We start from the raw sequence: 16,403 nt of genomic DNA, 5'->3' as shown, positions 1-16,403 counted from the left end.
GAAGGGGAGTGATGTAGCCACAGAAGAAACATGTGGAACCACAGCAGCTGGAGGTGGTGAGAAACGGCATCCCCCTAGACCCTTTGTAGGAAGCAGGGCCCTGCCAACACTTTGATTGCAGATTTCTCACCTCTAGAACTGTGAGAAAATTAATTTCTATTGTTTTAAGCCACCAAGTTTTTGGTCATTTGTCACAGATGCACAGGAAACGCATGTGTCTCATGCATTAATAAGCAGCATGGTATTCTGGATCTACTGGAACCGTCTTGCAATGAGTTCAGACAAGAATTACTAAAGGCAATTGGTGAAATTACACATCTTTCCAGCCTGCTGGCCAAGGTGAGGAGAGACAGCTTTTTACTGGTATTTGCCCGTCCTTGTTCACATTTCTGCCCTTAACCTCTAAATTCACAGAGCACAGAGAAGCATTTGCTCATCTATTTCACTCATGAAGCCAGCATTCCAGCTTGAAGGCCTGTTAGATTGCAGACAGATTGGCACTGGGATTCAAAAAGGAAACACCCAAATTTCTGGTGGTAGATGGTTCAAAGTGTAGTTGAGATGTAGAGAATCAAAGCAGAGAGTACAATGCAGTGATAAAGAATATCAGCCAGGCACAGTGGCTCACACCTGTAATCCCAGGACTTTGGGAGGCCGAGGTAGGCAGATCACCTGAGGTCAGGAGTTCGAGACCAGCCTGGCCAACATGGCAAAATCCTATCTCTACTAAAAATACAAAAATTATCTGGGAGTGGTGGCAGGTGCCTGTAATCCCAGCTACTTGGGAGGCTGAGGCAGGAGAATTGGTTGAACCTGGGAGGCACAGGTTGCAGTGAGCTGAGAAGATCATGCCACTGCACTTCAGCCTGGGTGACACAATGAGATTCCATCAAGAAAAGAGAGAGAAAGGGAGAAAGGGAGAAAGGCAGAAAGGAAGGAAGGAAGGAAGGAAGGAAGGAAGGAAGGAAGGAAGGAAGGAAGGAAGGAAGAAGACAAGACAGAAGGAAGGAAGGAAGGAAGGAAGGAAGGAAGGAAGGAAGGAAGGAAGGAAGGAAAGAATATCATAGAGTTATGCCCAGACTCTAGTCTAGTGCAAAGCAGAACACCTAGTGTCATATGGTAGTGAGTAGTACAGGAGGACTTCCTGGAAGAAGTGACAACTGAGCTGAATTCTGAAGACTGAGTGGGAGGTTGCCAGGTCTATTGGCATGCTTTTAGCTGCTAGTAACAGACAATTAAAATCACTCCCAATTTTCCCTCCAAAACATTGCCACTATTTTGGAGTTTTCTTCCAGATATATGTGTGTGTATGTGTATCTCGTAAGTTTAAAAAGTTTTAGAATAGACCAGGTGCGGTGGCTCACGCCTGTAATCCCAGCAATTTGGGAGGCCATGGAGGTTGGATCACCTCAGGTCAGGAGTTCGAGACCAGCCTGACCAACATAGTGAAACCCCGGGTCTACTAAAAATGCAAAAATTTGCCAGGCGTGATGGCAGGTGCCTGTAATCTCAGCTACTTGGGAGGCTGAGGCAGGAGAACTGCTGGAACCTGGGAGGTGGAGGTTGCAGTGAGCCGAGATCACTCCATTGCACTCCAGCCCAGGCAACAATAGCGAGACTCCATCTCAAATAACAACAAAAAAATTTAGAATAATCTTGTACATATTATTAACTTTCATTTTGCATTTAACTTTTTAAAAATGATTAAACTTGTCTCAGCATATTCTCATCATTAAATATTATTTAAAACGTTATTTTAAGGTTAGATAGTATTTTATCATATAAATAATTCATATTTACTAGTCCCCTGTTGTTGAACATATATGTATTATTGAACATTTATGTTCTTTACAGTCTTTCAATATTGTAAATACTTTTTTTCATCTCTCTCTTATTACTGATTTAGGAAAAATTCCTAGATATTGAATTACTGAGTCAGAGCATAAACATTTTTTTTTTTTTTTTAATTGAGACGGAGTCTCACTCTGTCGCCCAGGCTGGAGTGCAGTGGCGCAATCTCGGCTCACTGCAAGCTCCGCCTCCCGGGTTCACGCCATTCTCCTGCCTCAGCCTCGCATAAACATTTTAAAGACTTCTAACATATCCAGCCAGATTGCCCTTCAGAAATATTACACCAATTTGTTCCAGCAGTCACAAGAACACTCACTTCCCTGAGCTCTTGCCAGCACTTGATATTACATTGTTATTGCATTTCAATCTGTTAATCATTTCTTTTTCTTTCTTTTTACCCTTTTTGCTTGGAAATATCTTTCCTAGCCCAAGATTCAATAAACAATAACTTTTCTCATTTAAAAAAAAATTAATCGGTCTAGAATTTTGGTTTTTGATATAAGAATCGTGATGATTGTATGATATTCTGCCCACCAACCAGAGCAGTGCTGGAAAGGCGCAGAGATGGCCTCCTGTTTCCTGTTTCCTCCAAGTTCTGGGTCTGTGATTTAGGGATCTGCTGCTGAGAGAGGTTCAAAACATCTTCCCACCTTATTTCATGGACTGTCATTGTTTCAAGAAGCAAATTATACCATCAGCTCCAGGAAGGTTTTTCTCCACTGCTTTATCTGTCTTAAGATCAGTCCATTGCAACCTGATTCTGCATTCTGCCATCTGATGGGCTTCGTGGTGGGTCATGTGAGGAGTTTCTATCTTTGTCTGTGTTCTAAATTTGCAGGTATTTTATTTAAAGTATGGAAGCAATTTTATTAGAAGTTACTAGCCAAGCTTTGTATTACGTTTTAATATCTTGTAGAATAAGATTACTTTCCGTTTTTTTGCTTTAAGATTCCTCATTACTCTTTTGCATAATGTTTAATTTTCCATGTGGCCCTTTTTGAAGTTCTTCCCCAGTCCCTCATCTGTCTCTCTGGTATTTTGATTGGCATTTGCATTATACATATTAATGAAAAGTAATTTGGTATTTTTAAAATGTCTTATTTTTTCCTGATCATAAAATTATATGTTCTTTACAGAAGATTTAGAAAATACGGAAAAGTATAAAAAAGAAAAGTATTACCTTTAATCTCCCCACTTAAAGGAAAAAAACTGCAAACATTTTGCTGTATGTCCTTTCAGACTTTTTCTTAGTTTATACATGTTTGAGCATGCATAAAACTTGCATTGATATGATTATGATATTTCATCTTCCTATCCAGAAGAATAGAGTATGTCTTTCCACATTCTATTACAAAGAACCAGTTAGATTCATTTATTTATTCCACTGCTAATCTGTTTTTATTAATTCTTGTATTCTACTTTTTGGACATTTCTTTGATTTCTCACTAGTTTCTTGAGTAAAATTCTTTGTTCATTTCACTTTCTTGATTGATAATGAAAGCATTTAAAGATATGAATTTGACCTTTCTTGTAGCTTTGGCTAAATAGAGACAATAAAATCTAGAAACTTCGGAAATAAATTAAACCTAATTTAGAGAAAAAAGGAAAGTGTGCATTTTCTGTAGAGTACAAGGCACAACATATATATTTAAAATTAGGCTGTTATTAATATTATAAAATCAAGTTATACTTATATTCCATATATTATTGTATGCTACCTAGAATTATCAAATACTAACAGCAGGACAAAAAAATCCTCACTAGTAATTTTAGGTGAGAGTTTGAGGTAAAGATGTGGACATATCACATAGGGTTGCTTTCATATCTGTCAAGACCCTAGGTCTGTGATTTTGTGCTTTCTTATATCTACAGAGACTGATTTGTAATTGCAGTGAACTTTTAACATACTAATCTTCCTGCCCTTTTACATTACCATAGAAAAAGCAAAACCCAGACCTAATCAAACTGATAGCTTATTGTATCTCTACCTCAGAATATCAACTAATCCACCAGCAACCATGATGATATGGTTTGACTCTGTGTTTCCACCCAAATCTCATCTCAAATTGTAATCCCCATGTGTCAAAGGAGGAACCTGGTGGGAGGTGACTGCATCATGGGGGCAGTTTCGCCTATGCTGTTCTTGTGATAGTGAGCGAGTTCTCACAAGATCTGTTGGTTTTATAAGTGGCAGTTTCCCCTGCTCTCCCCTCTCCTCATGCCTTGTGAAGAAGTTGCTGCTTCCCGTTTGCCTTCCACCATGATTGTAAGTTTCCTGAGGCCTCCCCAGGCATGCAGCATTGTAAGTCGATTAAGCCTCTTTTGTTTACAAATTACTCAGTCTCAGGTATTCTTTATAGCAGTGTGAAAATGTACTAATACAGGAAATTGGTACCAAGAGTTTGGGGCACTGCTATAAAGATACTTGAAAATGTGGAAGCAACTTTGGAACTGGGTAATGGGCAGAGGTTGGAACAGTTTGGACGGCTCAGAAAAAGACAGGAAGATGTGGGAATATCTGGAGCTTGCTAGAGACTTGTTGAATGGTTTTGACCAAAATGCTGATAGTGATGTGGACAGTGAAGTTCAGGCTTAGGTGGTCTCAGATGGAGATGAGGAACTTATTGGGAACTAGAGCAAAGATCACTCTTGCTATGCTTTAGCAAAGAGACTAGTGGCATTTTGCTCCTGACCTAGAGATCTGGGTGAACTTGACAGAGATGATTTAGGGTATCTGGCAGAATAAATTTCTAAGCAGTAAAGTGTTCAAGAAGTGACAGCATGAAAGTTTGGAAAATTTGCAGCCTGACCATGTGGTAGAAAAAGAAAACGCTTTTCTGGAAAGAAATTCAAGCCCGCTGCAGAAACTTGCATAAGTAACAAGGAGTCAAATGTTAATTGCCAAGACAATGGGGAAATGTCTCCAGGGCATGTCAGAGATCTTCACAGCAACACCTCCCATCACCCAGAGGCTTAGCAGGGAAACATGGTTTTGTGGACCAGGCCCAGGGCTGCTCCTCTGTGCAGCCTTGGGACATGGTACCCTGCATCCCAGCTGCTGCAGCTCCGGTCGTGGTTAAAGAGGCCAAGGACAACTTGGGCTGTTGCTTCAGAGGGTGCAAGCCCCAAGCCTTGGCAGCTTCCATGTGGTGTTGGGTCTGCAGGTGCACAGAAGAGTTGAGTTTTGGGAGCCTCTGCCTAGATTACAGAGGATGTATGGAAGCACCTAGATGTCCAGGGAGAAGTCTGCTGCAGGGGCAGAGTCCTCATGGAGAACCTCTGCTAGGGCAGCACAGAAGTGAAATGTGGGGTTGGAGCCCCCATACAGGGTCCCCGCTGGGGGATGGCCTAGTGGAGCTGTGAGAAGAGGGCCACCATCCTCCAGACTCCCGAATGGTAGATCCATCAACAGCTGTACCATGTGCCTGGAAAAGCTGCAGGCACTCAATGCCAGCCTGTAAAAACAGCCAAAGGGGCTATACCCAGCAGTGCCACAGGGGCGGAGCTGCCCAAGGCCTTGGGAGCCCACATCAGAATGCCCTGGATGTGAGATATGTTGTCAAAGAAGATCATGTTGGAGCTTTAAGATTTAATGACTCCCCTACCAGATTTTGGACTTGCATGAGGCCTGTTGGTCCCTTTGTTTTGGCCAATTTTTCCCGTTTGGAATGGGAACATTTACCCAATGCCTGTACCCACATTGTATCTTGGAAGTCACTAACTTGCTTTTGATTTTACAGGCTCATAGGTGGAAGGGACATGCCTTGTCTCAAATGAGACTTTGAACTTGGATTTTGGGTTAATGCTGGAATGAGTTAAGACTTTGGGGGACTGTTGGGAAGGCATAATTGGTTTTGAAATGTGAAAAGGGCTTGAGATTTAGGAGGGGCCAGTGGCAGAATGATATGGTTTGGCTCTGTGTCCCCACCCAAATCTCATCTTGAATTTTAATCCCCATGTGTCGAGGGAGGGACCTGGTGGGAGGTGATTGGATCATGGGGGTGGTTTGCTCCATGCTGTTCTCATGATAGTGAGTTTTCATGAGATCTGATGATTTTATAAGTGGCAGTTTCCCCTGCTCTCCCCTCTCTCCGGCTGCCTTGTGAATAAATTACCCGCTTCCCCTTTGCCTTCCATCATGATTGTAAGTTTCCTGAGGCCTTCCCAGCCATGCAAAACTGTGAGCCAATTAAACCTCTTTTGTTTATAAATCACCCAGTCTCAGGCATTCTTTAGCACAGTGTGAAAATGAACTAATATACATGAATTCAAATGATAATACTCAAGAGACTACAGGAGCAGTTTTAGAACAAAACTAAAATGAAGGATCTAAAGTGCTGTACTGGGTTCTCTTGACTTAGCCAGTGAGCAATGTTATGATCTTGGGCAGGCCCCTTTACAGTCTGCAATGTGGAAATGAAATGTGATGGTGGATGGAAACTCATCTTGAACCTAATTCCATGGGAAGCATTTAACATTTAACATTTCATCATGACATATGTTTGTTGTAGGCATTTGGTACATACCTTTTATTACCTCATGCAGGTATTTTGCTAAAAGGGGTTTGGTTTGTTCATGGTTTTTGGTTTGTTTGTTTGCTTGTTTTTTAGAGAGACAGGGTCTCGTTCTGTCACCTAGGCTGGAATTCAGTGTTGCAATCCTCACCCACTGCAGCCTTGAACTCCTGGGTTCAAGTGATCCTCCCACCTCAGCCTCCTGAGTAGCTGGGACTACAGGCACATACCACCATGCCTGGTAAATTTTTAAATTTTTTTTTTAAGAGATGGGGTCTCACTATATTGCTCAAGCTGGTCTCAAACTGTTGGCCTCTAGCAATCCTCCCACCTTGGGCTCCCAAAGCACTCGGATTACAGGTGTGAGCCACTGTACCCAGGCAAAAGATAACTTTTGAACACCAACTGAGGATGTTACTTACAATGAATCTTATCCTCATTCTCATTTACTTATTTGGATGGAGTTTCCTGAAATTTGTCTCACTATCATCTAGGATCCGTTTTCTTTCTCTAACTGGGAGATTGTGTCTGGTTTGGAAACTGCAAGCCCTGTTTAGGAAAAGGGAAATAGAACTTCACTATGTTGGTGACAAAAAGCCATTCCAGAGTTCTATGTGGACATAATCTTTTGGAAGGCATGATCAATATAGGGAGTTCCATATGATTACAAAAGTAGTTGGGAGGGGTCAAATATGTGCTCCCAAGAATGGTAAAATATGCTGCATCACAGAACCAATATAAGTTAGCCAAAAATATATATATTTTTAATTTTTTTAAAAAGGCAGAATTGAAGTGCCTGAAAAGAGACTTTAAGAGAGACAGTCCTAGGTCTGGGGGATTGTCCTCAGGTGGAGTTTTCAAGATAGGCCGATGAAAATATAAATTTTTCTCTTTACAAAGAACAGAGTTTTTACTTGGAAATGGAGATATAACTACTCCATAAGGGTTCATAAGATATCATAAATCCCTGAATCCTAAGGTCCATTTGGTCCAACAGAAAAATAGCAAGTCACAACAAAACTCTTCTTACCCAGAGAGACCAGGTTCCTGTAGTTTCCCAATATCACACCCTTGTGCAGATTCCTTTTGAGGAATCCATTAAGTTCCACACTTCCCGGATGAAGTCATCCCTAAATGTCACTGATTCCTAAGTATTCCATAACACATTGTGATGATACAAATCTATTCATTACCTGGCCCAATGGCAGGAAAAATAAATGTAATGAAAGGAATATTCATGTAAACACAAAATGCTCATGTGGAAGAGAGCTTACAGGTCATGCAATCAAATTCCCAAGAGGACATTTAAAAATTCTAAGCAAGGATTCATCTAATCTCTGCCTGAACTTCTCCAAAGAATTCAAATTCATTATTTCACAAGGTAGCCTACTCTATTTTCTAAAGCTGTTCATTGTTAGCATAAAGTTTTACAATCTGAATCAAAATCTATCTTCAAGTAACTTTTAACTATTGGTTTATTACTTGAAGCCAAAAAGCATTAGTTTATTCCTTAACAGAAGAGTTCTTTAAGAGTTTAAAAATTATTAAATATAAAATGCACACAAAATTGCCTATAACAAATATCACTACAAATTGAACAACAGTGTACTCCTACCAAAATTAAGAAATAAAACATTACCAATACTTTTGAAGTCACCTGTGTGTCTGTCTTTCCTGGACTTTATCCCTGTAGAAGTAATAATCTACCCTAAATATTGTGTTAAACATTTTCTTTTTTTTTTTTTATAGTCTAACGAAATGTGTGTGTTCTCTAAACTTTCCTGGTGGCTTATTTTACATTCTGTTGTTTGTTGATAATGTTTTTAATTCCATCATGTCTTTAAACATTTTGAATATAATAATTTAAAATTTTTAATCAAATGAGCTCTGCCTCTGAAGTTTTGGGGGATATATTTCTGCTGTTTATTGTTTGTGCTGATTTTCATTCACAGTGTCTTATTTTATTATTTGTTTTGTAATGTTTAAGTTTTGGACTTCTGTTTGGCTCATCTTCATCTGTGGGGAATGTGAGGGAACTGGGATCTCCAAAAGACATGTGCTCAGTTTCTAATTTCAGAGTGTATTGAATAAATATTTTGAGTAATCTTTTTCACTGGAAATTTCTTTTTATTCCAGGCCTCCTGTGAATATCCTGTTGTTTTGATTACTCTTCAATGCTACTCTCCTTAGAAGATGTACCTCATTCCGTGTGCATTTCGATATGCGGAAGTGTGTTGGGAGGTAGGGTCCCAGATTATTCATTCATTCTTCCTTCGTTTCATTCATTATGCAAGCAGTCTCCTAAGTAGGCACTCTGAGTGATAAACTCCATGAGACGTAGTTTCTGTCCTCAAAAAATACCGCCTTTGGTAGGGATAAAGTAAATAGACCTTAATATAGCTCTTGGACGAGCAGCCCTTGAATAAGTGCTCAAATAAATTTGTTGCAAATAAATACTTTCAGTCATTGTGTTTTAAGAATTATCATTTGTATGCATTGAGGAGAACTTCTACAGCTATTTGTCTTCAGAAAGGTTTTTTCTTTGTATTTCGAAGAATTTTGGCCTTAAAATTGCCAGCTTATTTTCAGGCATTCATATCCATTCTACTTAATTGGCATTATAGTCATCAATTGTTGTCTCTTCCAACTCTGAGGGAATTGTCATAAAGGGAATTGTTCAGAAATATGTGTTTCCAAGCACTTGTTCACATATTTGTCTGGATCACATCTATCTGTTCTCTCAACGGCTTTCTTTAGTCGCACCTAAATGTTCCAAGACAAGGGTTCTGTCATTATTTGTATCTCTAGTGCTATTGCTTTTGACACATAGTCAAGGCTTCTCAACAGAAGTGTATCCAATTGGAATTTTTTCTCACCCTCGAAGAGCCAATTCCTTCACAAACGCAGACAAAAGGGGCGGGGGGCTCAGGCGCTGAGGATTCTGGGCACTGTAGTTCCGACGCTCCGGCTGCGCAGGCGCAATGCCCTGCCTGGAGGCCGGCCCCGCCGAGCCGCCGCCATTGCTGGAAGTGTTCCCGCCCTGCTCTGCGAGTGCCCTCAGTTGTCCTCAGTTCGGCCGCCAGGTACTCGTCGTCCCGGGCGCCTGGCCTCGGTTGCCCGCCGCCCCTCCCTTGGCGCTTGGCTCCCGGCTCCCGGCGGCGTCCGGGGCGTGGCCGTTCCCTCTAGAGCTCCTGTCCCTGAGCGGACCCGCCCACTCTTGAGGCCATTGGGGATGGGCCTCCTTCCCGAGTGTGGGTTCAGTCTCCAGCTGGCCTCCCTCACAGGTCGGCCGCGTGCCCTCTGCGGCCCCCTAGCCCGGGTCCAAACCCGGGAACCCCCTCCCTGCGGGCCTGGCGGCGCTGGGGTTAAAAAAAGCCGGGCGCAGGGCGTGAGCAGGGAGTCGAGTAGGGCGGGCGGTCCCCTGACCCGACTTTCCCTGTCTTCCCAGCCCCGCACCTTGCAGGCCCTGAGGAGGGCATACCTGAAGTGGGTAGAGGACAGCAGTTAGGGAAAGAGGGCGAGGTTGGCAGGAGCATGTCCGCTCTGGCTTCTGAACTGGCAGGGATGGAACTAGGTTCCACATCGGGGGACCTGCGCTGCTCAGTAACCGAGGCAGCTTTTCCTGAAATGTAGCATTTCAAATACTGTAATCACCTTTTAATCACTTGTCACTCCCTGACATGACAATGATATTATTGCATTGGTTGGGAAATGCTGGACTGGTACATGGCGCTGAGATTCTCAGCAACAACATGGACCCTTCATTATTTCTAAATAACTACACTGGCCAAGGAAGCAAAACAAGTAAAGTTTCTCCTTAAGTCTCTGGATACGTTTGCAATAGTTGGAAAGACAGAGCTTATAAATATCTAGGGAAATTATAACTGGGGAATATTGGCCTAGATATCTCCTGCATAATGACAAAGGGGACAGTAGAAACATATAAGGTGGCTACTGTCGTGTACTAATAGCTGATTCGTTGTGCTCAAGTGACTTGCCTGTAGTCACAGTTCTACTGTAGCCAAACCAAGGTTAGAACCTGGGGATGTGGCCAGCCACTCTGGGATTTTTTTCTATTCCAGCCTCCTATGTATATGTAGATACTTCTTCTTGTCTGCTTGGAAAGTACAGAAAAGCAGAAAGAAGGGTAAACACAGCCCCAGGTCTCAGAGGTCTCAGTAGAGTTTTGTGTTACTCGCAGTCTTTTTTTCTATGCATTATATTTGCACAATTGAGATCAAGCTGAATATATTAAATGTTAAATATTGTTTATTCTAATTATAAAATAAAACAAGGTATTTATTGCAGTTTGGTTGTTAAACATATGTTACTAGCATAATTTACATAATCTACATAAAGTATTGTCAAGGAGTTTATTAATATTTACAAATATTTTAAAAATGATGACTCAGCTCACTCTTGATAAATGTTAAAGATGCAGAAAACCATTACTCTAGACCTTCGGAATTGAAAATGCCTTATGTTGCTCTTCGTAGGTCTGCTTTAGTGTTCGGGGGTTGCGGGGGGGGGGGCAGTATTCTTGGCTCATTTTTTTTCTTTGCAACCTTGTAAAACTTGGGGGTCAGTGTATGGGCTTGGGAGGGAGAGTCAGTTTTCAAGCTCTCTGAAGTAATATGCAACATCATATAGGCATGTGCATTATTTTGTGGACAAGGTCAGATTCTCAGATGGGTCCATACCCCCCAAAAAGTTAAGATTTACTGGTATGCATAGATTGTGTAGTGGTGAGATGAGGGCTTTCAGGGTATCCGTCCCTAGAATAACATACATTATACCCATTAAGTAATTCCTCATTCACCCCCCTCCCACTCCTTCACCCTTCAGAATCTCTATTGTGTAACAGGCAATATTTCTTAAAATACTACACTAAAACTAAAACATTATATAATTTAACATATTATATAATTAACATGTTAACATTATATTAAACTAAATATTTCTTAAGGTGTACTTGTTCAAGCTGTGTATTTCTGTGCCTCACATCTAGAGATCCTGATTTTGATCTTGGATGGGGCCAAATAATTTCCTTTTTAATAAGCATATCCAGTGAGTTTTTTGCATTCTCAGATTTGAGACTCCTCTAATTATACATGCGGCGTTTTCATTAGAAAACAGGAGAGGAGTCATAATTTTCATTAGATTTGCAAAAGGCTCTATGACAGAAAAATCTAGAGAAACACTGGTATAAGGCAAAACCACTTACTGGTTACCTTGAGGCTTCAATACAGGAATCCCCTCAGACTATTCTTTCTTTACCTCTTTTATCTCCACACTGCACTGCTTTCCTCCCTCAACTTCTCATTGTTTCTCTTCCACCAAAACCTTTTCATTGTGCCTAGGAAAGCCCCAGTGTCATGAAACAGACCACTCTACATTTTTAAGATACTCACTTTTTTTTTTTTTTTTGAGATGGAGTCTTGCTGTGTCGCCCAGGCAGGAGTGCAGTGACGCAATCTCTGCTCACTGCAACGTCCACCTCCCAAGTTCAAGCAATTCTAGTGCCTCAGCCTCCCGAGTAGCTGGGACTACAGGCATGCACCACCACAGCTGGCTGATCGTTTTGTATTTTTTAGTAGAGACAGGGTTTCACCGTGTCAGCCAGGCTGGTCTCGAACTCTGACCTCAGGTGCTCCGCCTGCCTCGGCCTCCCAAAGTGCTGGGATTACAGGTATGAGCCACCATGCCCAGCCAAGATATTTACATATTTTCTTGATTTAACTAACCCTGATCTCCTCTTTGAGTTAATACATTAATCTGGCAGTATACGTTTCAGTATACCCATATCTAGTTAATTTTTGTATCTCTAATATTCTTTGCATTCTTGATAACCTTGCTTTACATATTAATATTCTTGTTTTTCAGAGAATAATGGTTAAGTACTTCAAATATCTTTTCAGATGAGCTTCTGGTTGTTAGACACTGTAAGGTTAGATTAAGTTCTGTGTTTATTGAGCAAAGCAACTGAACGTTATGAGAAGCAAGCTGCACATTCAGGGAAGGAGCAGATTCCACATGTTTAAGCATAACAGAGGCCCTAATTGCAGGACCATATAATTGCTTATAACGCTTTTTGCACAAGGTAGAGTTTCTCAAAAACTTAATACTTATTATGTCACTGCTGTCATGAATAAAGATTCATGAGGCTAGTATTACCATCCTAGAAGAATTTATATTAACAATCTGTACTGTTTGATATCCTACATCAGGCACTCCTGGTTCTTGAACCAAACTCAGCTTCAGCAAGGCCATACATATCATTAGCCAAAGGTAGAAAAGCAGGGCCCAAGCATCCCTGGAAAAGATCTCTGCCACCCTATTCCTCCATAGGATAAAACTTTTATTAGGTGTATACTTTTTTTCAATATAAAAAGACTATAGCTTAATGCTTTGTGCACTGAATTTCATGTCTCTTCTATTATTACTAATTATTATTATTATTATACCTGCTTCCTTTTTAAGTTTGCCTGATATAGAAATGATAAAGATCTATTTGAATATCAGATTGGGAGGGGTAAATCAAGATTTCCAATATCATTTAAATTTTGAAGTCGTAGTGTTCTCTTACATGAAACAGATCTCTGAAAATGTTAGGAAATAGACTCTTCGTGGGAAAGGCAAGAAAAGGAGATTCTTAGAATATTTAATTGTTAGATGAGTAAGTGATTGTGGCAAAGAAAGATTGAAGTATTATTTTCTTGTACTTCACACACATGTTGATTCAGTGGAAAAGGTATGGGCTTTGGAATTAGATTGATTTGGGGTCATGTATCTGCATGGCCTTGGGTACTTTAATTTTTTTAGGCTCAGTTTCCTCATCTATGGAATGGGAATATTATTCCTACTAGGTTGATGTGAAAATAAAATGAGAAAGTATTTTAAAACCTCCTTGTACAATGGCTAGCCTGTTAGTTGTGACTATAGTTAACAGTGCTAAAATCTTGAGCTCTGCCAGAGCAAGGGTCTTTGTCCCTCACTGATCTTAAGGGTTACTCTTGTGCTTCCTTAGGGGGGTCATGCTCACTTGTACGTCAGGATTCCAACTTGGTGAGTCGGAAATTCCCCAGGCAGGATTGGTTTCCATGGCTTATTTCTCTTCCTTAGGTATGTCTTTGCAAGACTCCACTCTTTCCAGAGAGGGGAAACCAGAGGGAGAGATTATGGCTGCTGTGTTTTTCTCAGTTGGACGCCTGGTAAGTTGGGATTCCCTGTTTTTGACCTACTATCTTGGTTTGAGAGCATGTTTACTTTTCCTGAAGGCTTGTGACTTCTCTACTTCCCCAACACCCCTTCTGGGAACTCAACTAAATAGACCCATGAAAATTGGGTTCACAGTAAAGGTAGTAAACTATGGGACGATTCACTATACTTAACCAAATATCAGGACACATGATCTTTCAAAAAATATCTGAGCTGTCGTTAGTTATGACAGGCATCTTTAATTTTGATATTAAATTTGTATTCTTCCCAGGAAATTTCAGTTATTTATGGGACAGCAGAATGGAATATTTTTCAATTGGAAAATTTTATTTAGGAAATTTTGGGGAAAATATATGTACACAAACACATACCCCAGCCCTGATTCATAGGAACCATTCCCCTTGTGCCACTCTCAGTGATCTCTTTTCTACTCATTAAGAAGTGATCAGATTTAATAGATTACATCGACAGAATATGTTTAAGACAGTGCTTGGCTGTAGGGAATTTGCAGTTTCATTGAGGTAAAATGTACAAAAGTAATAATTACATTATTTAGGTGAGTAGTAGTTGCTTATCAGTATGATAAAGATGAGTGCTATGTAAAGAAAGAAATGGGATGATAGTGTGGGCTAAACTGGTCATAGAAAGTTCATGAGGATAGTTAGATTTAAGCTGGTACTGAATTACAGGTGGGATTTTAATTGTCATAAAGTATTTATGAAGATAGTTCAGGTGAGAAAGGGGTTTAAGGGCGGCAAGGCTTCAGAGGCAGAGAACAGTGGGTGAGCTTGTGATTCAAGTTGGAAAGTTGTGACAGATAGGGCTGGAAATTAGATATTTAAGATGAATCTTTTAATGTTTCCCTGAAGACATTTAAATGTGTGTGTGTGTGTGTTTGAGTGTCCTTGGGATTAGTATTAATGTGATAAAAGCTGTGTTTTAGCAGTGACTTTAAAATAGATTCAGAAGAAAGAGAATACCAACAAATATAATTTGTAATAGTAATGATCTGTAATAACCCGTGATTGTGGTCTTTTATTCTTTGTAGCCAGAATATGTAACATGTAAATAGTCCTTAAAACATACCCTTGAAAAGATAAATAAAACCAAAATGTTGCCCTTGATCACCAGGTATAACCATATTTGTCTAATTGTGTATCACGGGATCAACCCGTTTCTATCAGAGATTGAAGATTCACTTCATCATTAATTTTCTGGAATCTGAATATTTGTGCATTTTTAGACAAGATGTTGTTGAGGGAGAGTTAGCATAACATTTTTTCATAATGATCTTTAAGTATGTAGTTTTATTATCCATAATTTTTTTAAATGGCACAAAATCTGAAATGGATAACTACTACTAGAAGGTAAAGTAAAATTTCATTTCATTCATAAAATCAGGCCCTCATGGGCTGAGCGCAGTGGCTCATGCCTGCAATCCTAGCACTTTGGGAGGCTGAGATGGGCGGATTATCTTAGCCCAGGAGTTCAAGACCAGCCTGGGCAACATGGTGAAACTCTGTCTCTACAAAAAAAAGAGTACAAAAAATTAGCCGGACATGGTGGTGCGTGCCTATAGTCCCAGCTACTCAGGAGGCTAAGACAGGAAAATCACCTGAACCTGGGAGGCAGAGGTTGCAGTGAGCCAAGATCGCCCCACTGCACTCCAGCCTGGGCAGTGACAGAGTGAGACTCTGTCTCAAAAAAATAAAAAAAAAAAAATAATAATAAATAAATAAATAAGGCCCTCATGGAGATACAGTTTCTAACTTTTGGAAGAAAACAATGTTATGAGAGGTTGCTGAAATATTTCCTGAGTGACTGTTGAGCCACATCCCCCCACCAAACACTGTAATGATTTTTCAGTTGTAGAAAACAGATAGTGTTAGTAGGTTTTGAATATTATTCTTGAGCAAGATACTTTCTGAGAAATAGATTTCATCCCAATATGAAAAAGTAGAATTATGTAGTGTCTGAAGGCACTTTGTTATAAGTTTATTTTTGTTTTGATAGGTTCTTTTTTAAAAGCAGTTATATCTTTTTCAATCTTAACGTGTGTTTGTCATTGTCCCAAACAAAGTGAAAGATTATGATTGCATGTTACAATGGGACTTTGATTTCAGCCCTAAGTAAAACAGTAGATGAGGTCATCCCATACACACTGCATCCACAGTGGATCGGTGGTGCTTGTTGAGGCTCTGCTGTAAGTCATAGGCAGCCTGTCACTGAGTGATCTTATCCTGTATCCCATTAGAGCCCTGAAGTTACCCAGCCAGATGAAGATCTTCACCTTCAGGTAGAAGAAACACAATTGGTAAAGGTAATACCTACCGTTGTACATATAATGAATAAAGAGAAAATGCCTATTTTACTGCCTCTGATTCTCAATGTTCCCAGTTAATTGCAAGTTCACAATGATTATTTTATTGGTGTGGTAGCCCCAGGGCTGGTGGCATCAATTTAACAGATTTCATTTCTCTTAGAGGTGGCAGCCGTAATCTAGCCAGATAGTCACATCATGATTACTAGTGGTAAAATATCCTATCATTATGTAGTCTGAAGCTTGTGCTGCATTCTAAGACCCAATACCGTGCCATTAAAAAATACCAAGAGTACATCAACATTGTGGAAATAGTGTTAAGATGAGTTTAAATTGGTTTAGATATTTTATTTCTTAAGGCTTTCTTATTTGTGAGTAGTGAATCCACTTCATTTTTCCAGAAAAAATAAAACTCAGAAATTTGTTGTGATAATAAAAATTATCCAAAACAAAAGATAAATGTAGGCCATTTCAGAGTCATATTAGACCATTGTCTTAAC

General features: G+C 40.1%; 1 protein-coding gene across 2 annotated transcripts in view; it reads left to right on the top strand.

Moving 5' to 3' along the window:
* Positions 1 to 9,364: 9,364 nt before the first annotated feature.
* ZNF624 (zinc finger protein 624) overlaps positions 9,365 to 16,403 on the top strand; it is a 32,441-nt gene continuing 25,402 nt past the window's right edge. The window contains exons 1-3 of one of the 2 annotated variants that reach the window (XM_003262607.2): positions 9,365 to 9,448; positions 13,488 to 13,576; positions 15,838 to 15,903. In XM_003262607.2, coding sequence (XP_003262655.1) covers positions 13,490 to 13,576; positions 15,838 to 15,903 — 153 coding nt within the window. In that variant the 5' untranslated portion in view covers positions 9,365 to 9,448; positions 13,488 to 13,489. The remainder of the gene's footprint in view (positions 9,449 to 13,487; positions 13,577 to 15,837; positions 15,904 to 16,403) is intronic. The other variant, XM_030800209.1, reaches the window with a different exon arrangement.

Source organism: Nomascus leucogenys, chromosome 19 (assembly GCF_006542625.1).
Source record: "Nomascus leucogenys isolate Asia chromosome 19, Asia_NLE_v1, whole genome shotgun sequence".
Classification (NCBI taxonomy): domain Eukaryota; kingdom Metazoa; phylum Chordata; class Mammalia; order Primates; family Hylobatidae; genus Nomascus; species Nomascus leucogenys.
This window is presented reverse-complemented; position numbering and strand designations above follow the sequence as displayed.